The 23750-nt window shown below is 41.8% G+C and overlaps 2 protein-coding genes across 4 annotated transcripts; one reads left to right on the plus strand and one right to left on the minus strand.

The window, feature by feature from the left end:
* Window positions 1-119: 119 nt before the first annotated feature.
* LOC128462242 (protein C1orf43 homolog) lies at window positions 120-3058 on the plus strand. The gene is made up of 7 exons (XM_053447569.1): window positions 120-495; window positions 585-686; window positions 808-916; window positions 1020-1073; window positions 1313-1479; window positions 1840-1898; window positions 2296-3058. Exons 1-7 carry the CDS (start codon window positions 433-435, stop codon window positions 2501-2503), a joined length of 762 nt encoding a protein of 253 aa, XP_053303544.1. The 5' UTR covers window positions 120-432; the 3' UTR covers window positions 2504-3058.
* Window positions 3059-3132: 74 nt separating this feature from the next.
* tuft1b (tuftelin 1b) lies at window positions 3133-18675 on the minus strand. 3 transcript variants are annotated; one of them, XM_053447566.1, is made up of 12 exons: window positions 18382-18674; window positions 8688-8765; window positions 8476-8574; window positions 8285-8359; window positions 7956-8021; window positions 7555-7644; window positions 6675-6785; window positions 5755-5978; window positions 5377-5482; window positions 5027-5110; window positions 4398-4492; window positions 3133-4296 (listed from the first exon to the last, which is right to left on the minus strand). In XM_053447566.1, the coding sequence occupies exons 1-12, from the start codon at window positions 18436-18438 to the stop codon at window positions 4224-4226; spliced, it is 1158 nt and encodes a 385-aa protein (XP_053303541.1). In that variant the 5' UTR covers window positions 18439-18674; the 3' UTR covers window positions 3133-4223. The 3 variants fall into 3 exon arrangements, with proteins under 3 accessions (XP_053303541.1, XP_053303543.1, XP_053303542.1); XM_053447568.1 differs by lacking the exon at window positions 18382-18674 and adding an exon at window positions 14649-14790; XM_053447567.1 differs by lacking the exon at window positions 7555-7644 and having other exon boundaries at window positions 18382-18675.
* Between the last annotated feature and the right edge of the window lie 5075 nt (window positions 18676-23750).

Raw genomic sequence — 23750 nt, forward strand, 5'->3', positions numbered from 1 at the left:
ATGATAAGAGTAGATTGTAGTTGAAATATTCCACAACCATGGAGCACAACACATAGAATGAAAATAAACTCCAGGCAGGTTCATAGACAGGACTGGTCCCTACACTGTTATTACGGTAATGTGGAGCGTCGTAAATGAGCTGCAATTGTCGTTACTCTCGGAGCTAGCAGAAGCTAAACTGCGTAATTTCACGCAAGATGTCGACAAGCGTGAACAGGAACATTAGTCCAGTCACCGCGTAGTTATTTATCTGTTTAGTAAAATCCTCTCAAAGCTGCGGTGGGAACAACAGCTTCTCTTCTGCGCTACAGGAAGTGTATTATTAAAATGAACCGACTGTTAGCTACCAGGCTAACCGAGCAGCACAGCGTTGAGCGTGTTTGCTAGCGAGCTCATCGACCTGTGGATGAAGTGAACACACTGACAGCCAACATGGCCGAGTCGGCCCCTCTCTCGGGGGTTAATGTCGTTTTGGTCATGGCCTATGGAAGTCTGGTAAGATGCTAGGTTCTGTCTGCTATCCGCTAAGCGCTCACGCAACGACGCTAACCTAAACACCCTGTGCTGTCATTGTGTGTCTACAGGTGTTTGTGTTGTTGTTTATCTTCGTGAAGAGGCAAATCATGCGGTTTGCAATGAGATCCCGGCGGGGACCCCACGCACCCATCGGCCACAACGCACCCAAGGTAAAGCGGGTGTCCTCCCTGTGCTGTCGACTACACATCATCCACTGCTGCTGCCACAGATCATGAGTGTGTGTTTGTGTGTGTGTGTGTGTGTGTTTATTCTGATTAAACTGATCTGCAGGGTCTGAAGGAGAAGATCGACTCCAGACTCTCTAAAGTGCAGGAGATCTGCTTCGAGCCTCGTCTCCTGTCGGAAGAAGATGACAGACTGAAGCAGGGATTACAGATCAGTGAGTCATTTCTCATCCTCACGTATTCAATCTCTCTGCGTTTGCATATTGTCCATTTTGTGTAATAAAACCCCCCCAAAAACCTGTTTTTTGTATTTCACAGGCTGCTACAACTACCTGTACAGAATGAAAGCTCTGGACGCCATCCGTGACTCAGGTAAACCTGTTCAAACTTATTGATGCTTGTAGCTGATTACATCATTCTCACACTCGCTCATTAAAAATACATCATCCCTCATGTCCTCTTGCAGTTTAAAATCCCTTTTCTTCAATAACAATCTCAAACCTGTACTTTTAATATGATATATTGCACATTCTTTTTTTCTTTTCTTGTTTTTTTCAGTTACCCAATTTCTAACCTTCACTTCTTGTTCCTTCCTGTCTGGATTTTCTCAGGAATTCCTCTGCAGGAGATAAGCCGCAGTCCCAGTGCGTTTACAGGACGCAACTTCAGGAGCTGGCTGCTGGAGCTGCGAAACTCCCACTCTCTGATCAAGAGCAGTCACAGCGCTCTGATCGACCGGCTGCTCGAGGGCTATGACAGCGCTCGCCACGGAACTGGGGTGTGTCCAGGGTTTTTTTTGTGACCTTCTTTCACTTGTTAAACTTTAACTGTGGTCCAGGTAAATAGACACTAAGTAGTTTACTCAGCAGTGAGTCGTAAACTGAGGTTACAGACGCGTATCATCTATTTGAGTTGAGCAAAGCTAATTGTTCTATGTATAAAATGCATTGTGGGATTGTTTGCAGGAAGTTTGTGCACATTCCAGCATAACTTCCCTTTTTAATGGGCATCTACGCCTCTGCTCTTAGTAAATACATTTTTGGCAAACCCCATGCTAAATAGCAAAACATAATATCTTCAAGTTATCTCATTAGTTGTTGTAACATGTTACTGATTTGACCTCCTCTCTGCGTTCCAGGTGTTTGGGGAAGTCGAGTTTCTGGAATACCAGCAGGCTCTTGACGAACTGGCGGATGTGTGAGTGCCAGTTCAGACTTGATATTGTTTAAATGGTTCTAACATGTGTTGGGTCTCCTCTGCGCACGCTGACAGGACAAGGCTTGGTGCAGGCCATTAACTTCATGGTTTTAACTTGTGGGAAAATTCAAGTGATGGGATAAAACGACTTGATGACATTTGACAACAAAATCCTAACAAAAAGGGGGTTTTAGTTAAATTGTGCAGATTTTTTAAATGTATCTTATGATCTGTGGAATATATAAAACTGTAGATTGATGTAATTTGGTTGTAGCCAAGAATTCAAACTTGAATCCATCTGCCAGTTGAATTTCTTACATTTAAAAAGTTAGCTTCAGGCTGTCGTATCCATTTTACAGAGTTAACCTTCCTTTGTGTTTTCCCTCTCTGCCCACAGGGTGAAGGCCTACTCCAACACCACCAGTCTGGACCAGCATCACCAGTCGGCGGCCAAGGACCTGACGGGGTCTCCCGTTCGCAGCACCCCCTCCACCATCCAGGTCACCTACCTGCCCTCCACCGGCCAGCGCAGCAAGAGGCCCAAACACTTTCTGGAGCTCAAAAGCTTCAAAGACAATTACAACACGCTGGAGAGCACGCTGTGAAACACGTCGGCGTGGTGTGTGAGCATGTGTGAGCTCAATGGTGACACAGCCTGCTGGGAAGCAAGTACTTGGAACAGACTCTAACTTTAGTTTTCAAAGTGAGCTGTGGAATTTTCATTGCTTCCCCACAGTCCTACAATGAGGTCTGAACGACAAAAAAACTTTTTTCAAAAAAATATGTCAAGTCAAACAATTTTTCAAATCTTGAGGTCACAAGATTTACTTCCTCTCATTGTGATGATGCACGCTTTACACCAAAGCCTTTTATTTTGGAACTGATGAGTGTGTTCAGAGGACAAACATGATTGTAGCTCACATGGCAAGATTTTCATTGTCACTTTTGTAGAAATTACAAATCACCTGGATTCATTTGTATTTGTATTTTTCATCAACAGCCCAACTGTAAATATGAATGTACCATTTGTTGTGTTTGTGGACATGTAAGATATTTATATTGACGGGTATTTAATTGGTACTGTGTGATTTTTGTATTTATGTGAGGTTGTTTACTTTGTGGTTTGAGATAAAAAAAACTAAAACATCTTAAATACACTTCTTTATGTTCACATTCCTTAATATCCCCACTAGGTGGCAGTAGAATGTTGTGGATACAAGGAAGAGTTCACAAATGAGTTTTGATAAACCAGGCCATTTATTATATTTAAATAAAAACGAACAAAATCTACAATAAAACACAATCGGAACTAAAGTGTATTTATCTACAAGGTTCACAGTGAAAGGTTATTTGGTTTATAAAAATGCTCATTCTCTACTACAGCATAAAGTATTTTACATAGAAACAAGGTCCATACAAACATAACTGTCAACAGGTAAGTTCATCAGTTATTGTTGTTAATAATCTTATTAATAATTATTAAATAAAACTTTTAGCACAAACAGGAACAGCTGCTGAGGCAGCACTTGGCAGCAAAGATCAGAATTAAAGTTGTAACATCCACTCGCTGCTGTCTCTACATGCAGCCTCTACTAACTCTTTTCTAAGTATACTAAAGATGTCAAAAATAAAATGATTAATTTCCTCCTGTCTCACCTGAGAGTGAGTAAAACGTAAATCACGACCAAGTGCATATCTGCTCATTGGCAACTTGGTGCAAAGCACTGAGGAACGTGACCCTGAACCCTGACGCTGAGGATTGTGGTCGACGAGGCTGTCGGACGAAGAAGTGCTGAGAACATTCAACACAACCTGACTATTTGTACATTTGTGTAACAGAGACATGAACAACACAATAACTGATAACAATAATAATGTAATAATCTAAACCCACCCTTTACACTGACCTGTTGAAACATCGTAAATAAGAATCTTGGTGCGAGAGAAGTTCAGGTTGAAAACTTGACAACACAGTGAAACTTTATGAACTCCTGCTGCTGCCACTGACTCCTGAAGACTCTCTGACACGGAACACGCTGCTCAGACGTGTGTCTATGTGCAGTAAATCATCTGAAGTTCAACTCTGCTCCTGCTCCTGCTCCTGTTTAAGGTTTCTCCTGTGTTTGGATCCCAGGTCGAATTCATACTTAACCTGTTTGGATTCAGTTTGACTCTGAGGAAGCTTTTCCTTCGTCAACCTGAGATCTGGTTAATCTTTTTTTAATCCATGCAAACCTTGTTTTGTGTTCTGGAAGGTGGTTGAATATATATATATATACACATTTGAGTTTTTACTTCCAATCATTCCTTTAGTTGACCCTTCATTCAGGACTTGATCTCAATGACTTTGATGAATGGCAGGGGTTTGTTGTTCGGTGATGTTGGTGTGAGGGTTTTACTGCACAGAGGGGGATGACAAATAAAAAGTTCATGTTATGAGGTGCACTCGGACATGTAATGAAAGCATGAGCAGTAGAGACAGAGATCTTCTCAGGTCACCTGTAGACGATCTCTGGCTTGTTCTCAGTGGGCGTCAGGGGAGGAGGGTTCTGGCCGGCCAGGAAATACTCCATGTGGTCATGCATTTCTCTGTTCTGCAACGAGAACAGGGTAATATACATTAAAGTGTGTGATGGGGGGGATTTAAGCCTTTAGTCTACGAAGTGTCACGGTTAAAGTTTTAAGGATAAGACTTCTATTATTCTATTTTTCAACGATTTGCACGAAAAGACCAAATCAAACAAAGTTTTAATCTGCCGCTCAGTGCTTTCTGACATTCCTGTCCTGTGTAGGTTTCAGCCCGAAGGCTTATCTGTGTCTAATGAATCCATATGAATACATTATCAAACAGGCCAAAATATAAAAAAAAGGGATTCACCAAAAAGAAGTAAACAGTGCATAACCCATATTTGATTTGTGCTTGTGTATATCATGATGAAGTAGCACCCTGGTGCTTCTGGGAAAGCTTTTTGAAAACAATGGACGTCTATAGCACAAGGGAATAAGCTCTACGAGACACAGTCAATACCGAGGCTCAGTGACAGTAAAGATGTCTAAGTGGGAACGACACTTTAGTGGATTAATCTCTATATTATTTAATGAACGCAGGGATATTGCCGGCTCCAGACCTCAGCTTCCAGGAAAGCCACCTTCTCCTCCAGGTCCCCGATGACTCGATCTCTCTCCTGGATGACGGTCCGAGAGTTCTGCAGCTGAATCACAGACACAACAGACAAAGTGAGGTACTCTGGAGAAACAGCCTCGTCCAACAGGCGCAGACGCAGCATCACTTATTGTTTAGTCTCACCACACATATCCGCTCGGCTCCACTCCCTCGAATCAATAAGGCTCTTTGTGTCCGCCTCCTCTAAATCTAATATCCTCATTAATGGCTTCCTGTGTGTGTGTTTGTGGGCGTAATAGACATCTCTTGCATTGTGTGTGTCTGTGTGTGTCTGTGTGCACCTTGCATACAGACCTGTTCGATCATGTGGCGGACCTTCCTCTGCTGACTCTTCAACATGTCGTCCAGATGGTGGAGTTTCTCCTTTAGGTTGGCCAACTGCTTCTCCAGCTCGGCACACCTGCAAACACAAAGATCGTATGAGGGAAATCTCTCAGACTGATAACATTATTTTGTAATCTTGACTAGATGAGGGCACGCTATTTATTTCTATTTAGCTACTTTTGAAGTTTCAATCCAACAGATTCATATTTAGGATTAGAGTCTCTCATACCAGATAAAATATCAGGGAATTTACCTTTATTTAAGTTGACACATGATACAAATATAAGCGAAACAAATAACAATATAATCTTACAACTTGATGATTGTTGTGTGTGTTCTCCATCTCACCTCTGCTCCCTCTCCTCCCCTTCCTCCCTGCTCGCTCTCAGCTGCAGCAGCTCCAGTTCCCCGGCTGCCATCTTGTCTTTGAGGACGCCGCTCTCGTTCTCCATGCCTCCCAGCAGCCGCTGCAGCTCCTCCACCTGCAGCCCTCTCTCCTCCGACTGCTCCTCCGCCTTCTGCAGCCGCTCCGACTGCTCGGCCAGACGAGTGTGGTGCTCACTGCACTCGGCCTGTGAGGGAAACCAGAGTGTGAGGACGGGTTAAGTTTATGATAGACACACTATTAGGCTGGAATGGAACGCAGGGGGGCAAGACAACTTAAAACTTATCGTTCCTTATAAGTACATGAGCTGAAGCATAGATACTAATTTAAGCAAGTAAAAAGTACATTAATACTATAATATTGCACTGGAAAAGGACTAAAATAAAGTAAAGACTACTAAAAATAGTCAGTGTGCAAATATAAAAATATGGAGAAATTGCTCAAAGCTAAAAAAATATATAAATAATTGTATTAGTGGAGACACAGCTTAAGTAACACCCCCGAAAATTCCAAACAATTTTAGTAGAACATTTATCAACGTATAATGAATTTAATATTGACAACATAAGTTAATATCAGTTAAAGGTTAAAATAAAATGGTTAAATAAATGTAACTAACACAATAAGGGTTGTGAACAAGGCCATCGTTACAGCACATGACGGATCAGCCTGTTGTTAATTGTTAGACTGTGTCCCTTCATGACCTGACACGTTAATGTACAGCAGAGCAAAGACCCGAACACAGGGGCACAGGAGGAAGGAGGATGAATCCTGACATGACACTGAGAGATAATGAGGAAGACTAAAGAAGGAGAGAGCAGCAGCAGAGAAGTGACTCATCGCTGCCGACAGGAAATCGAGTCATGTTACTCGTGAGCCAGACCTTCAGCCGCTCCCTCTCCTCCTGGTGCCTCTTCTCCATCTCCTTCAGCTGCGTATACAGACGCTTGGTCACCTCCCTCAGCTTCACGCTCTCCTCCTGGTTATCTGCAACCTGAGAGAGCAGGAGGACAGAAAGTGACGTGCTTAATTAGGCTTATCCCGGCAAAACCACTTGAACCCGAGGGCACAGCAGGTGCTAACAAACAGCTAGAGGCGAGGCCACCGATGTGTTTAAAAGGCTGTTTGGTCGAGCCTGAGGTAACACAAGCATTTACCAGACGTCTGTTAAACAGCGGAGAGGTAATCTTTAATCTCCAGGCTCTGCTTGAGGTGGTCAAAATACTTGTACTCGTAAACAAAAAGTACATGTTGCAATCTGGAATAATCTATTTAGAAAGTAGGGCAGCGTAAAGTCACCCTAGTTTACTTAAATATGACACATACAGGTCAGTATGTGTCATATACTCACTCCCTGCTACAACACTCACTCCTTGCAGATAATGGTGTTGTGTTACAGGAGATGTACAGAGTCGAGAATAGTGCACGAGGAAATACGATATCCTGTGTGTGTGAGTGTGTGTGTGTGTGTGTGTGTGTGCGAGCGTGCCCTATTAGAGTGTCAGTGAGCTTTTTGCACTTTGTTATCATCTTCAGAGAGTCTAGCACCCAGCTCTGAGGAGTTGGCTGGAGGGCCAGACATTTCTTATGAACACTGTATCTGTCACTTCAACACACATATGAACGCAGCAAAGCTTGTGTTGAGCTGAAATTACTTTCTCATGGTTTCATTCACACGAAACCGATGAATAAACACATCTTAAAAACCACAGCAACACTTTTCTGAGGACGTCAGAGAAAGAGCAGAGTTGTGATGAGCTTACATGAGCGTTAGAGGCAATGACAACAGTGTTGCTGTTAGGGACGGCCGGTTGGCTGCTGGGCAGATTGACCCTGAAGCCATTGGCGGGACTCTGAAGAAGAGAGCAGCGGCTGGTTAGTGGGGTTAGTCATGGGTTTCTTCTTTTGTGAAATGTACAAATGCTACGGTGGCTGAGAGCTCAAAGCTCTGCAACAGGAAGAGACACGTCAGATTCCAGACAGATTACAAGAGGATCTTTATCCGCCACATACAGAAGCCTCAAGGATTTTATTTAAATTAAAAATCTAGATAAAAGCAGAAAGTTCTCACATTGGAGACGAGGACATATTCGGTTTTTCACCTACAGTTTCAGCTCCACCCTGAAAGTCAAACTTCTCTCCCACTGATGCAGAAGGTGTTTACCTTGTTGTTGTTGCTGTTCTGCCTGGCCACCATCTGCTCTCTCAGAGACTTCAGACAGTACCTCACCTAGAAACACAAACACATCACGCATTAAAACAACGCGTGTGTGTGTGTGTGTGTGTGTGTGTGTGTGTGTGTGTGTGTGTGTGTGTGTGTGTGTGTGTGAGGTGCAGAAACATCACCATGTCCTTCACCTTACTCAACACGTACGTTTGAAAAATAATCCTTAAAACAAACACACACGGAACTCCACTCGTGCCTGAATGTTGACTCATTGTCTAATTACGGTTACAGGAGGGATTTCCCAGCTCCGCCCGGCACACACTGACCTCCTGAATCTGCGACACCTCGTCCGTGAGCATCCTGACGCTCTCTGCCTTCCTTGGACAGGATTCAAGGTAAAACTAGGAAGCACATCGATGAGAGCACGTGAGATAACACAGGGAGGTACAGTTTAGTTCGGGTAAACATGAAAGGGTTGACACACAACTACACACAACAGGCAAACATGCTCAAATACCTTTACGACTTCAACTTTTTCTTCAGTGGGAGTGATGGGCTCATGTGTTTCTTCCAACGCTTCTAGTTTCTGTGGCAGCACTACTGCTATGCTGTTCTCCTTCATTCAGGAACAAAAGAGAGAAGTTCAGAAAAGGTTCCACCCTCCACTCTTCTTCTTTTAGTTCAGCAGACAATGAGAAAAAAGTAGCTTCCCCTCTTTTCATCTCGTACCTTGTTGCCGAGCCTCTGCTGGGTGCAGCCGGACTGATGCTGATCTTGTAGAGTGAGTCTAAGCCGCCTGCATCGGTCCTGAAGTGAAAGATGAGAGGATAAGAGAAACTAGATGAGTAAAATGGAACAGGAGGGGGGCGGGGGGGTGGGGGAGTTTACGGGAAAAACAACCAATGTCGAGAAAGGCAAGGGAGCCTGAGGAGAAAGTCACCAATAACAAAGAGGGCGGAGCAGGGGACAGAGGGAGGGGGGGGGGGGGGACTCTTTTTGGCCATAAAACTTCTCCACACTGAAGTTCCTCTGTGGACGCCTGAGGAGTTACACTGGGAAACCATAGCAACCAACGCTGAGGAGACATTTCCACTGAAACCACAGGACCCAGTCTGGTGATTATGACCAAACACTACACGACTCACTGGAGAAAATGAAAACAGTCCGGCAGAGGCCAGAAATACCGACACGCAAAAAAACATCAGAGACGACTGAGTCACTCTCAAACCAACTCTGTCGCTTTGACAACACAAACTTATCGTGTAATTGTCTCTCATGTTTTCATAACTTTTAAAACAACACATGCAAACTCTATTCTGTATACAGAGGCATGCATATTATTCCATGTGAATGTTTTTTTATCTAGTGCGCTGCATCCATCTCTCTTGTACTCTCCTATTATAGGCCATTGTGTAGTTATAGCTTTTATATTTTATTCTATTCTATAAATACAGATGATGATGACTCATTCATTCTGTGGACTTTTCTATAGCTCCTTTATTTTTAATTGTACACTGTTCATCCCTCAGTTCAGGACATTTCTATTTTCTTAATAACAAGCAGACACTTTATTGACTTTGGGCTTTGAGCTAATTCATCTAATCTATTACTAATCAAGTGCAACTGATTTGATTAATGCTGCAGAACTTAATCGAGCTGGAACGTCTTCAGATCGTCCACTGAGTTTTGTCTAATGTTATAAACAAATATATAACACATGGACGCATCTTCTGTACAGATAACTTATTCAGAATATTGTTTCAGAGATAAACAAATCATTTAATAGATAATATCACAATAACTTGCTGAGACATGTATAGTTTAATACACAACCCACCTGGCCCTTTTTTAATGTATAGCTTTCTTACATAACAAAAGTACAAAAGTACAAAGTGCACGTCCCAAAGCAAATACTACAAATAAAGAGACAACGCCCATTCAGTTGTGTGTGTCTTTTCTCTTGAATGTGCAGAGAAAACAAATGTTTGACTCTTTGACAAAACCTCAACTTCAGGTGGACAATGATCCAGGTGCAGGTGAGTTATGTAACCAGTGTGTCTTTGTATGTACTGTACACGGAGCACACTGGAGCTGTATGTAACGAATGTATGTTATAAAAACTCAACTGCTATTATCAGTCATTATGATTCATTATGGTTTCTGTCATCAGGGGCTTTAATTAAACATTGTGTGGGTGTTTGCTCCAGACTCATCTCATAATCAGACCAAAGGCTAAGCTGCACAAATAGAACATAATTTAACAGCTAAGACAAAAAAAGTCCTGTAGACAGCGAGACAGAAATAATCTTTACTTCCTTGCTGATTTCTTTTTATGGTGTTAGTCTACTGTTAAGTGGGACTTGGTGGGAATCCTCAGTGAAAGACAAATAATAACAACACTTAAAAATATATACTGATGAAGAAGCACACAAGTAATTAGAGTTAAAAGTAAAACCAAAGTTAAAACCAGCTTCAGACTCACAGACAGTTCATCATATGAGTGACTGCTTAGAGGATAAGCTTAAGATGTCTTAGTGACACCGTGTTGCATGCTGGTTTGTTTTTCTCCTATTGACTATACATGTGACAGCAGAACACTATGTGTTCACAGTAGCTCTGTGTCAAACCACTGGCAGCTGAAGCTTCACCCATAATAAAATTATATTTTCCGGGACGAGCTTACCATTTTCCACCAGAGAGGTATTTTAACAAGCTTGACAGGCAGGTGTGACTCTTACACGCTACATAAAATGCAAAGAGAGACAGATGTTGTTAAATCCTGCAGAAGGACGTCATGACTCATATCAACTTTGTCTCATCAATTAAACTTGCATTACAATTTACATCCACACACTTTAACACCCGTCTCCATAACATCCCATGTTTAAATATCACCTGTACGTGATATGTAACGTGGCCGACTGAACTGCAGCAACCCTCTGTGATGCTGTTCACACGGTGTCACACTGTATTCCTCATTAAGTCATGATACACACCTTTAATTGCTGCCTGTGTGAATGACATGTGGGGAAAGTGCAGGGAGGGTAACGAGACACCGACGCGTTCTCGACATTCCAAAGACTGCTGTCAGTCTGAAGGCTGAAGACGACGACACAGCAATAAATCTCCACAGTGAACTGTACCACAGCAAAGCTCTGATTTGAATTAAGACGCTTATCAATGCACCAGATTGGTGTTCCCATTCTAATACTCGAATTTGCAAAGACCAATACTGGAGATCTGTATTCCAATTCCCATTGTCATCACTTATATTGGTATTGTTGGTATGATTACATGAGGTTGCAGTAAACCACACACTTGTAGACAGGAGGGTGCAGATTGTCCTATCAACAGAGTCTTAATGCCCAAAACAATAGTGGTTGCATAAAACTGTATGTTGGTGAAAGAAATCCCCTATATATTCATATATCTGAGGTATTCTTTTCAAATGAGAAAGATATATTCAGTAGATTATAGAACATTTGATCCTTTTTGTCACTTTGTGTGTTTGCGCACCACACATTAAATAAACCAGCGTGTAAATGAGTCGAAACTGTTTTTGATTGTGTGTGAACAAGTCGTACAGACGTAGAAGAACAAAGCAGAGCAACCCGTGTGGAGAACATATTTTAGCTTCATACGTAAGGAACCAGTTCAAACACAGGATAAATGCTTCAGTGTGTGATTGGCAGTTCTTTGTGTGTAATTGCGTTGTTTGAAAAAAACCATCAGAGCCGGGGCGGCAACACGAAGGCCAGTACTTCACTCTGAGGTCTGAGGGAGTGACAGCTCCAGGGCTTCTCTCCCTCAGAGACACAGGAGAGATGATGGTACAGAGACACACCCAGGGGGGGGGGGGGGGGGCAAACTATGCACAAATACACAATGTTCTGCACCCCCACCAAACGCGTTATTCTGGAACCAACATGTTTTCATTTCACAATATAAATAGATCAATTATAAGTTACCGGTTCGCATTATATTCATACCACAGTCTCAGTAGATATTTATATACTCGATGCATTTTGGTCATGTAATGTTTGAGCAGGGGTCTGGGAAACTAACACATTTTAAGGAGTTGAGGTTTTTCCATTCTCCCCCAGGAAACTCCTACTTTCCACAGCATCTGGTGAAAATAAAATCCTTTGCACAGGTAAGTGGATCAAAACTCCCACACACAGTCTCACTCTCTGCGATATATTAATTTGCGACGTTTAGGCAAAAACCATCTTGTTCTAGCACCAAAATGTTTCACTATAAATAAGACCGTGTGCGGCAGTATTTATAAAAACCTGTAGATTATTACCACCAGGTTACAAAGGGACGGTGCCAACCCTGGGAGCTTACCACCAAAACAAACACTCTGTATAATCATCATGTCTCCAAATTCCAGAAAAACCAAAGGTTTGATGCGTCACTGCTTCAAAATCACTGGCTGCATGGACTGTGTGTATTGGAGACAACATCAACAAAGGGTTATTAAATAAAGTAAGATTGATTTATGACTGCTCCCATTTAAGGTGATCATTAGGTGTCATTACAGGACTGCAGAATGGGCATGTGCAAACTTATGCTTTTCCATCCAGTATAATGGAATCAGGCCCTTTCATCTGTTCAAAGCATTTACAGTGTAATACATATCTGCCTTGAGTGTTGAGGAAACAGGTAGAAACTTCTGATGGGCGGAGGCCTGTGCGTGCAGCTCAGGTAACGCTTAATTAACATTTCTACAGAATTTCCAATCGAAGAGGAAGAGAAAACAGAGCTTTGAATAGCTGAAATAGCTTTGAAGATCATATCAACAAAAGTAATCGAAGTGTTCAGGTGTTAGATTCTTATCAGGTCGATAAGATCAGAGAACAAAACACCCCGTTCAATTCTCGTGAATTCTTTCACAAAACTGCACAAAGACTATCACTTACTTAAAAACAAGGAAACCACAGCTACTCTTCACAGTGACAAACTCATCAGAGCACATACCTCAGCCAAGGCCATACAGTCTGCTTACTTTAATTCGAGCTGCACCAAGTTTCACACACTCATAGACATCAGCCCCTTATACATTTGTTTACACGTTTCTTTCATTAAGATCTATGAATTATCTCCTGGGAAAATGGAGAAAATGACAAACACACCATCTTGCAATGTTGAAGAAAGTGAGTTTAATAAATCCTGCATCCAACCAGGACCCGGGAAGAAAGAAAGTGTTTCTACAGCGGCATGCAGACACTGCAAATAATCTGTTCCATCTTTAACGTATGTAATTAATGATTCATGAAGGAAACTGTCAAAAACGTTGTATGAGTCGGTCTTAATGTTCATGTTATGTGCAAACAGGAAACACAGGAGGACTGATAAGTGAATCAGAGTAAAGTGCAGCAGATAATTATAAAGATAAATGTCACATTATAAGTTTAAAGATGGATTTTTTGCTCCTGAGTGAAAGTTTTGCTTTTAAACTCTTCTTTATGAGAACAGAATAACAAACACATGTCAAAACATTTTACAAATCTGATGTGGAGAAGATCGATATGTATTTACACAATGCACAAACATTGTCGTGTTGCTATTGATTCAAATTACATTGTGACAACTATTGATATCATTTTATTGCGCAGCCCTAAGAGGAACCAAGTACATCAGGCACACAAGCTTTGAATATTATAAGAGTGGAGGGATGAGTTTGGAAGAGTACAGCCTGATCCATAATTACAGATATGGAAGTGACATCACTGCTTAAGAGTCAGAGTCTCCTCATCCAGTTAATAACCTTCAACAATCAATACAACCAATCCCAGTAATGACCTCTCAACACATGATATCACTGCTGTAAAGACACAACAACACTGACTTGGGGATCGACCAGACATTGCTATAAATATGTATCCATGATTATTTTAGCAAAGCTAGAAGAAGAAAATTGGCCTAAGATCAATAATTTGTATTATGACGACTATTTGCAGCAGCACATCAGTGTCAAATCTTTACTTCTGTCCAGACGGCGAGTTCACATCAAAGTGTGAAGATCCATCCATCTCTAAACTTCTGTCATAACAAGGTGCGTTTTATAACCAGGCAGCAAAACGACACATGCTGCCAACGATAAGTCCTAAAACACAAACAAGCAACAGGGCTGATATCCACATCACCAATAGCCTGTTACACACGCTCATCACAGGCTCGTCCCTTCTCATGATCTGCAGTGTGTGTCATCGCTACAGCAGAAAATGAGTCACTTTTCCTCAGTATAACTGACAAATGGGAGGTGAGACTAAGAAGTCTGGTTCCTCTTTGTCAAATATAGTAGATTTGATCCTTTTTTATTATTATTATCATCTCCTTTGATCTCTTTAACTCTTTTCATTCTGCTTGAAAATTGCTTAAAACTGTTTTTCTGATTCTAAACCGATCTGTCCCAATGTTGTCTCCGTCCCGGTGCAGCACCTTGACTCGACCTCTGGGTCCTGACATGTCTGCATAATTCACGTTAACCTGAGAAAGTAAAACGAGTTGTTGTCTCCATATTTGAAAATATCTCTTGTGTTTCAACGGTGAAAGACAAACCAAAATGAATCATACAACCAAACAAAACAAACCATAAATCAGACAAAACCACAGCCCCGAGTACCATCCTGCGTTTCTCTCCACAAACCCTTCACTCTATCTGACAAAGACCCCTCTTGTATCTACCTGGGCGGACGGAGCTGAGCGGGACACGTCTCACTGATGTTCAGGCAGCTGCGATCCAGAAGCTCTGTGCATGTGTGACTAACTGCGTGAGAACCCTCGGCTGTCTCGCCTTACAAGGCTGGGTGAGGCTCTGCCAGCTGCCCAACCCTCTTTGCCTCCAGACACGCTCCCCAGTCGCTGAGCTACAGCACCAGGGTCGCCCAGCGCTTCACCTGCAGGACGGTGACGCCTCATAAACAACGGAAAGAACTGGAGGAAACATTTTCCACTGATTAGATTAAAAAACAGTCCTGTAAAAAGAAAGGAGAATCTAAACTGTCACATTTTGAAATAGTATTAAAGATGGAATATGGAACAATTCTTCATTAAAAGGTCTCAAACGATGAGATCTATGTTTGTGAACTAACCTTTTAATTGCATCATGTCTGATTTACTTGTGGCTTTTCCACTTTCTGATGTCATTTCCGAGGCAACAAAGTACGACAACTGACACACAATGCTAGCCTGTTAGCCAGTCGACTGCTTATTTCTATCCACTATTTGTACTCATCTCTCAAAATGGACGACGATTATTCATTGACGTTTGCTGCGTAATCTAAATTTGTGAATGTGATTTGCACCTGAGGCGAGTCCGGTGGATTTCAATGAGCAATGGTGGCGAAGACAACAGCTCCCATGATCCCACTCTCTTTCACGATGTCATCAAACTAGGTCTTTTGTTATTTTCATTTTGATTGAGGGACCCCTAGGGACCAAAGTTACATACTGTACGTTTTTACTTATAGAACGTACTTTAACTTTATCGACCAAATAATTTCCTCTACATTTATTTGAATAACCCGAAAAAAACACCGGACATGTGGCCAGTGATTCTGGAAACTTTACACCTATAATCTTTATCAAACAGTCTCAATCATTCAAAGTCAATGACTGACCTGGTTAAATAATAAATGTGTGCAAAAACACACTAATCTATAACTGAGGAGAATATGTGAGCAACAGATAGAACTGTGGAATGAGGACGGCCTCAGTTATCTGCCCCATGGTGACAGTGGTAGGTAGCAGGACAGTGAGGAATGTGTGCTGTGGCTTATGTAAGAGAGAGATTAATGAAGCGTCTTTATATAACAGTAACTGGCTTGGTGAGTGTGTGCTGTATAAATACAAATGTGCAAACCAAAGTCAAATGCCACAGTTCAAATATCCTCATTCCTCTGTATGTTGGTGTGTATTTGTGTGTGTGTGTGCGTGTGTGTGTGTGTGTGTGTGTGTGTGTGTGTGTGTGTGTGTTTATGTGTGTGTGTGTGTTTAGGTATCAGAAATTTCAAAGGTTAAAGTTCACGTTATACCATTTCTTAAATATCATCAAATTAACAGATTCATAGAGAATACAATTAGCAGATTAATTTACAGTACAACAATAATGCAATCAATGGTTGCAGTCAAAATCAAGGTTAATCAATTTACAATTATATAAAACCTTTATATTCCGCATGTGTGACCCTTGGTATGTTTATAAAGGTGCAGGACATGACAGCTCCCCAAAAGGGAAGTCAAAGCGTCTTGATTGCCCCCTGGTGGATGACTGCAGTGTAGATGATAAAGCCCACTTCTTCCATGTTAGTACCTTAAAAAGTACAGTAAATTTTACGAATTGCTGATTGGTAATTTTGGTTGGATGTTATTTGATACTACAAGAAAGGGGTGCTATTTCATGATTGACAGTCTCTGGGATAGTTTTGCCTCATTAGGGAGGAAGTGGAGACGTGTTGTCTATTGACCTCTATAGTCTACGTTATGACATTGTGTCCTGCTGATTGTTTTCAGTTTTGCGTGTTTGCTCTTGCTTGATAAGCAAACTTCCAATATGAGCAGGTGATTACTAAACACACCTTAATTTCCCAGGGCTGCTTGTATGTAGCCGCTAATCTTTTGTTGACAGTGCAAACAACCCATTTAACAGTGTTGCTAGCACAGAAAAAGACTTAGAGAGGATCTGTCTGATGTAGCCATTTAAAAAAAAAAAACATTACAATCCAGCAAAGCTAATTTATTTACATGTTTTTGCTCCTGTCAGTTTGTTCTCACACGGTGACACAACACACATGAACCAAAACGCAATTTGTCAAGATCAGGGAGAAAATGGTTTCACTCCTAAATGTGCTTGACTGGAATAAAAGGGGAGTTACTTTTGAAAACCGCGAGCAAGAGTGCACGAGAGGCCGGCGCTCATGTTTACAGTGTAATGACAGGACTGACAGAATAATAACACATTCCTCTGCAACCAGCGACAAAACAACACATCTGACTTCATTTCTTGGTGGCCTCCTGCTATGATTAAATCTCACGGAACCTCACAACAATCCAAAAGCACAAAAAAACAACCTCAGACACTGTTTTTTATCTAATTAGTTGTTGCAGCCAATACAAACTGACGTCAAAGAAAAGAAGGCTTTTGCATCACGAGTCTGTATTTGTCCGAACACGAGCGGCGGTACGCTCCCCTTCCTGCCAGATGTCTGACTAAATAAGTGATTTGTCGATGCATGCAAGCATCTCTGTGCGCACGAGGCCATCAGGACAAGACACAACAACCATATGTTAATGACTGCCAGTTGTGTTTTGTTTAAACTGTTTTTTTTTAAGCAAACTCCTGGTCTGTGTGACTTTAGTAGACAGTCGTCAAACTTGGACAGTTACAACATAAACTAAGGTGAGCCCTGAACATTGCCTCGACTTATTCAACAATTATTTTTAAGCACCAAAACATGGCTGGAGGGCGTAGCTAACGATTTTAACATCTAAACTCAATTTGAAGTAGGGTGTTCAGACTTGTTTCCACATACCAATTCAATATTTAATATATGTAAAAGAGCCTCAGCCTTTCTTTGCTGTATCTGATAGCAGGCTAAAAGTGTCCTGTATAAAATGAATAGGTGAAGTTAATAAAGATTCATAAATAAAGTGATGTAAGTGATGTTTAACTTGTGTGTCAGCGCGGTCACACCTTCTCTTTGACCTACATTGTCAGCATAAAGAGATCATGAACCATTTGGGATCACTGGATCCCTTTGAGGGGATCAGGTATATCAAGTCATCTCAACTCAATTCAACTTTTTCACAAGTTCTAAAACACAATCATTTGAGTCATGACATACAGCCGCTCCCACTATGTGAGGTTCAAACTATAATAGAACACACCGGCCATTTTGGCTCGATCATGTTACCTTAGTACAAAATAAAATGTGAAAATAAATGTGAAAATAAATCAAAAACGTATCTATATTTAGACTTATTGTCTTTATATTTCCAAAATTGGATCAATTATTTGAATTGTCCCCCTCATTAAAAACTCTTTTTACAGATTATTTATGGCACTGCTATGACTCCATACATCCTGATACCATGTGATTGGTGCTGACTTTTCTTATAATGTAGTTTTTGGATTCAAAGGTCACATTTATACATGACGTACATATTAAGCTATAAAATGTGGCTTAATAAACATATAGGGTTTCCAGTTTGTGTCTTTGTAGGTAAAATAAAAGATGTGCTTTGAATTCAGAGAGTAACAGAGTCCACACAGGCTGATGAAGTTAAACTCTGTCATTGTGACTGACAGGTTTAAATAACACATGTACCTGAGCGGCGCAGACACGTTACAGTTACATTACACCGGACAGAGACAAGTCAAAATACTTTTTAATCGTTCAAACTTTGTATCGTTACTCACGTTACTGGAGTTTTCTTCTTCTCCTCTTCCCACCGTCTGCGTCACGCCTCCGCTCATCTTCTCAGCCGGAAACCGATTCAACACATAGAAAAATAAATTAAAACTTAAACAGTCACAGATTTAGTTTCTGTTTCTTTCTTCTTTCCGCTTCTTTTCCCCCTCCTTCGTCTCGCGCTTGTTCTGCTTCTGCTTCTACTTCTGCTTCCTCTTCTCCTTCTCCTCCTTCTCCTCTTCCTCCTCCTTCTTCTCCTTCTGCCTCTTCTTCTTCTTCTTCTTCTTCGTGTGGCCAGGTGGAGGTTGAACCAGCAGGTCCTCTATGACCGCGCCTCATTTCAGTGGAATGTACTGAATCATCACTAAAGACGCAGCAGGCTCTTTGTACCACTTCCAACTAACACCCTTCATTTGAACAATTAATAATTTATTTATATCTTACATTAGCTCTAATTGGCTTTAGATACACACGTAAACGTTTTCCTTCCTGAGGCAACAAAGAAATATAATTGAGGCTTAATTTTTTTCAAATAGTTTAACCATTAACGTCATCATAAATAACTTTGAATGAAAAGAAAAGGCAAACACAACAAAATATATAGGACTTGAAAGAGTCATTAAGAAAATCAACAAATACTTCAAATCTTTTCTGTGTTATTTATTCTGTAAAATAAAACAACAAAAATATTTCCAGGTGTGTCCAAAAGGCTCATATCGTCTGGTGTCATCAGCCAAACAATAAATCTCTCAGCCTCTCGATACATAAGAAAAACTCCTCTCGATACATAACAGTTCAATTCCATCAAAATGTCTTATTTATACTGGGAATCTACAGGGATGATGAAGACTGATTCACTAGTTATAAACATGTCTGACCTCAGGGAAGATGGTGACCCCTCCGTCCGGCAGGCACCTGGCGTTGCCGCCGCCGAGCCGCAGCATTTTGCCGTCAGTCACCTGCCTGATCTTCTTCCACATTGTGCTTTCTCTCCTCATCTGTCTCCTTTCACCAACTTCTCTTCAACCTCTCTTCTCCATGTTTCCCCTGCCACTCCTCTGCTGGTGTAACGCCACAGACACCAGGAGCCTCCCGGTGTCTGTGATCTGCTTCCAGCTAATTCTGTGTCAGGACCTGCAAAGAGGATATAGTCCTGTGTGTAAACAGTGCCGTCACATGTCAGCTGGCTCCGGTGCCACTTACACTTGTGCTTATTGTCCTGTTTGGCCCGTGGCTGAACTCATTACCCTCTGCTGGCATATGGCTGGAAACTTTCTAGACACGTCTGACACATCAGCTCAGAGTACGTGTCCCACTTTCTGCAGTTGACAATGTGCTGTTGCTGGGATGAAGTGAGAACATTGTTGAATAATGGATCAAACCACTGAGAAATGTACTTTTTGGTAGAAAACTTTATAGAAACCTTGTTTAATAGTTCCAAGTGTTAGGAGACTAAATTAGTACAAAACTCGGTTAAAGCTCATTTGACGGTTTAATTTAAGTGTATTTGCACGTGGTGACTTGCCTTCAGGGACAAGTGGCATAAAAATAAATGAAAAGCCATTTCCGCACAGAGACCAGCATCTAATCCCCAAGTCAACTTCCAGCGTTCAAGCCTCTCACTTCATCCTCTTCATCACAGGGTTTTTCCACTCAGGTTGACATCGTGTAATTATGTTTTACACCTCGACGTTATAGGTTATTTGCTCTGCGCTACCGGCAGTGACTCTGTGCGCACCAGTGAATTCCAATAAGCTGCTGTGAATGCGGCACATCTGCTTCTGTCTCAGGCGCCTATTAAAGATAAATAGATGAACGACACCGGTTCAGAAGGAAGCTCGTGGTTGAGAAGCCCGGCCCAAGGTAAACACGCACCGACGATTAATGACTTTGGTTTTGTCAGATCAGAAGACGGCTTTGTATTCTATACAATGCAATGTGTGTTATTCTAAACCTCAAGTTTTCCACTGAACAGGCTCAATGCACATTCAGTTGTGGTACATTTGCACAACATTTGTTTAAAGTTTAGATAGAGGTGAATTAACAGGCATGGCTTTTCCATTATGTTCTGAACTCACATTCAAACTGAGCTCAAGTTTAAACCAATGTGTGTAAATGTTAAAAGTGTCATTTGTTCTCCCTTTTTTCTTGAAGGGTTCTAACTTCAAAGATCAGTGCTGGTGTAGAAGAGCATTTCTGCTTTGTCATTCAAATTCACAGCCAGTGACAAGAATGCTGATCAGTGAAGTTGTAAACTTCTGCTCATTTTCTCACACATCGAGAAGCTGCACTCGAACATACCACTAATTCTTTGAGTACTGTAAATCATGTTGAGCTACAGTTGAGTACAAAAAAAGCCATAATTCACTTCATGGGCTGAACTTTAAAAACCAGATATACTAGACACACAGTCAGGTTCTATCAGGACTTTGGAGGCCCCCGGCAAAAGAGACCAGAGGGGCCCTACATCAAACCAAACTGAGAACCCACCGCCAGGAAAAACACGTGGTATCGTGCAGGAGGCAGCACTAAGACAAGACAGTTGAGAGAGCTTCTCTGTTTTCGTGACATCAAACATGACTCACATGGAAAAATTTAAATACAGAAATGCAAATTCCTCCTGCTGGCAAAGGGAGAGGAGTCCCTTAGGAAATCTTTTAGCAGGTTCTCCCACATTATAAAACACGTTCACCTCCTACTTTCTGTGTAAAAGGCAAGCAGGGGTCTCAGGGGTTTCTGACCATGGCGTCATTCACCAAAAATGGTTTCTCACAATATTGTAGTTGCTGTGGATTGGCTGTTCCCAGTAACCCCGTCTCAGCTCAGGGCCCAGGCTGTTACGTGCTTCACCTTCCCTGTTGTAACGCCCCTACACAAACTCATTTATTTTCACTGACTGAACTGAATGGACATCATATTGAAATTCCTCACATTAATAATATTTTTTGATTTGCTTATGTAACACTTTTCACCAAATTATAAGCTTTAAAAGGGAGATGCAGGAGACCATGGATAAAATGAAAGCCTTTATTTTTTAAAGTACAAAGTGAAAGAAGAGAGAAGGTTCTTATTAACCCTGTGAGGACAGAGGAGGAGCCGATGAGCTGAGGTCAGAGATACAGAGGTGAGATGAGGTGGAGTCGTGATTACAGCTCCGTGTCTTCTGTAATTACAGTAAAGGATTACAGCCTCTGTGTGTCCGAGGGGGAAACTCAGCTCGAGCGTGGGGAGAGACAGTCGGCTGCCTCAAGATCCAGATTCAACAATGTCTCACTGACTCCACACTGATCTGATGAGGCTGGGGAAGGCCTGTAGCAGTCAGCCCAAGGGACTCGGTTCTTACAATATATTTTTGGATTCTGCTGAACATCAACATTAATTGTCACCTCATCGTTTGTGACCCCATGACCCCGCGATGCTTCCTGACAATGTACGGAATTCTATCTGACAGTAAACCCCTGAGGCCTGCTGGGTTGGTTGGTAATGATAAGCCGTGGAGGAGCGGTGAGCTGCACACAGACGGAACAGCGGGACAGCAGCCAGCACTGATCTTAGATTCTGTGTATCTCTGTAAAGGTGTGAAGTCGCCTCAGGTTTAAGAATATTTTGAACTGGTTTCTGATGTGGAGCAAAGTCCCTGCACGTGTTATTCCCTGTGTCTTGGAGATCCAACATTTACGGACATGCTGTCGTTATATCTGTACAACAGGAAAGTGGAGCAGTCTCATTTGTGGATTTTGCATTTTTCCTTTTTTGTGAAGATTTTCCTTGTTCTCTTTGAGGTTTAAGTAAAGAGGAAGTCGCACCTTGTTAAGCCCTTTAAAGGAAAGTGTGATTTGTGAACATGGGCTATACAAATAAAACTTGATTGATTAACTTTGTTCTTTGAAGGCAAACCAATGTTGATGTGAGAGTTTATGTACAAAATCCCATTGCTGTGTGTTTGAGGTGAAATGTGGGAAGAAAGTGAATTAATAGGTTCTGGGTTCAGGCCTGTCGATGCCTGGCGCTGCTCCCACAGAGTACACAGAGCCGGCAGGTATGAGGCAATGACCACACCCCTCCGATAATGTTAGGAAGATTAATTATATTAATTTATTCATATGTACGAAGTAAGTATAATCAACGGTTCATGCTGTCTTGTCATTACGACCCACCTCGTTAAATATATAGTTTGATAATAAATAAAAAATTACAAGATGATCATATTTGTATGAAAACTTGACTATATTGATTGTATTATTATATAATCTTAATCTACAATGCAATACAGTTCAACTCCCAGCAGTGGTACGTTTCATTTTCTCTACGTAATGAAGACAAACATGTCATGAGATATTTTTCAAACAGAACATTTTAATAGTCAATGACACAGCTCATTTGTATTTACATATTTAAAACCAAAGACTGAGAACTTCAAAATACCAAATAACAAAGCCATGGTCATGCTCTGATGACCTGGTTTGGTAGTTGTGCAATCCACACACTTTGTGTCCTCGGCCTTGTTCTCTACCAATAACTTATCACATTCCCATGCACCCTCTGTTTCTTAAACTTGTCTCCAAATCCAATGAACCCTGAGGCAACAGGGGCTGTGGGGGTGGATACAGTCTTAACAGCTGAGAAGGCAGAGGGAAGAGTCAGGGAGGGTTTAAGTCCTGTCCCAGGTTTGGCCGTTTCACAGGCCACACACTTCCATCACAGTCCCAGGTTCCAACAGGTTTGGAAAACATGGAGCCAAAACCTGTGGTGGTCGTAGTGGAGGAGATGGCCTTCGTGCTGCTCTCCATCCAAACTGAGGTCGTGGCTGATGGCTTACTGTCCATAGATTTGGATGAGGATTCCGGCGGTGGGGTACTACAGCAAACACATTTAGCATCTGATGGCTTGTTCGGCACCAAGCAGACTTCACAGGTCCAGTTAAGTGGGTTGATATCCCCAAACCCTGTTGATGGAGAGAGGGGGGTGGTGGTTGTGGAGCAGAAAGAGGGGAGAAGCTGAAGGTGGGGAAGGTGGAGGCGCTGATGGGTGTGACATGCGCTAAAATGACAGCAGGATGCGTCTGGCCGTGGCACTCGTCACCCCAAAGGGCTGAGCTCCATAAGGCTTGGCCATGATCTGTTTCCTCACTGGGGCCTATGGATCAGATGAGCCAAATTAGTCTCCAGTTTAATTAATAACATCCAGTCGCTGTCATGTCAGAAATTCATTGCTAACCTACTCAGGGATGACAAACGTATGACATTGAATGTACACAAAGAATGACTATAATTAACTAATGTTTACTATAAAGTAACTCGACTCAGGTTTTAATGTGTATGGTTCTCACTAGCGTACCTGGTATGGTGTTCCAGAACGTGTGTGAAGGCTCCTGACT

This window comes from Pleuronectes platessa, chromosome 18, assembly GCF_947347685.1.
Source record: "Pleuronectes platessa chromosome 18, fPlePla1.1, whole genome shotgun sequence".
Classification (NCBI taxonomy): Eukaryota; Metazoa; Chordata; class Actinopteri; order Pleuronectiformes; family Pleuronectidae; genus Pleuronectes; species Pleuronectes platessa.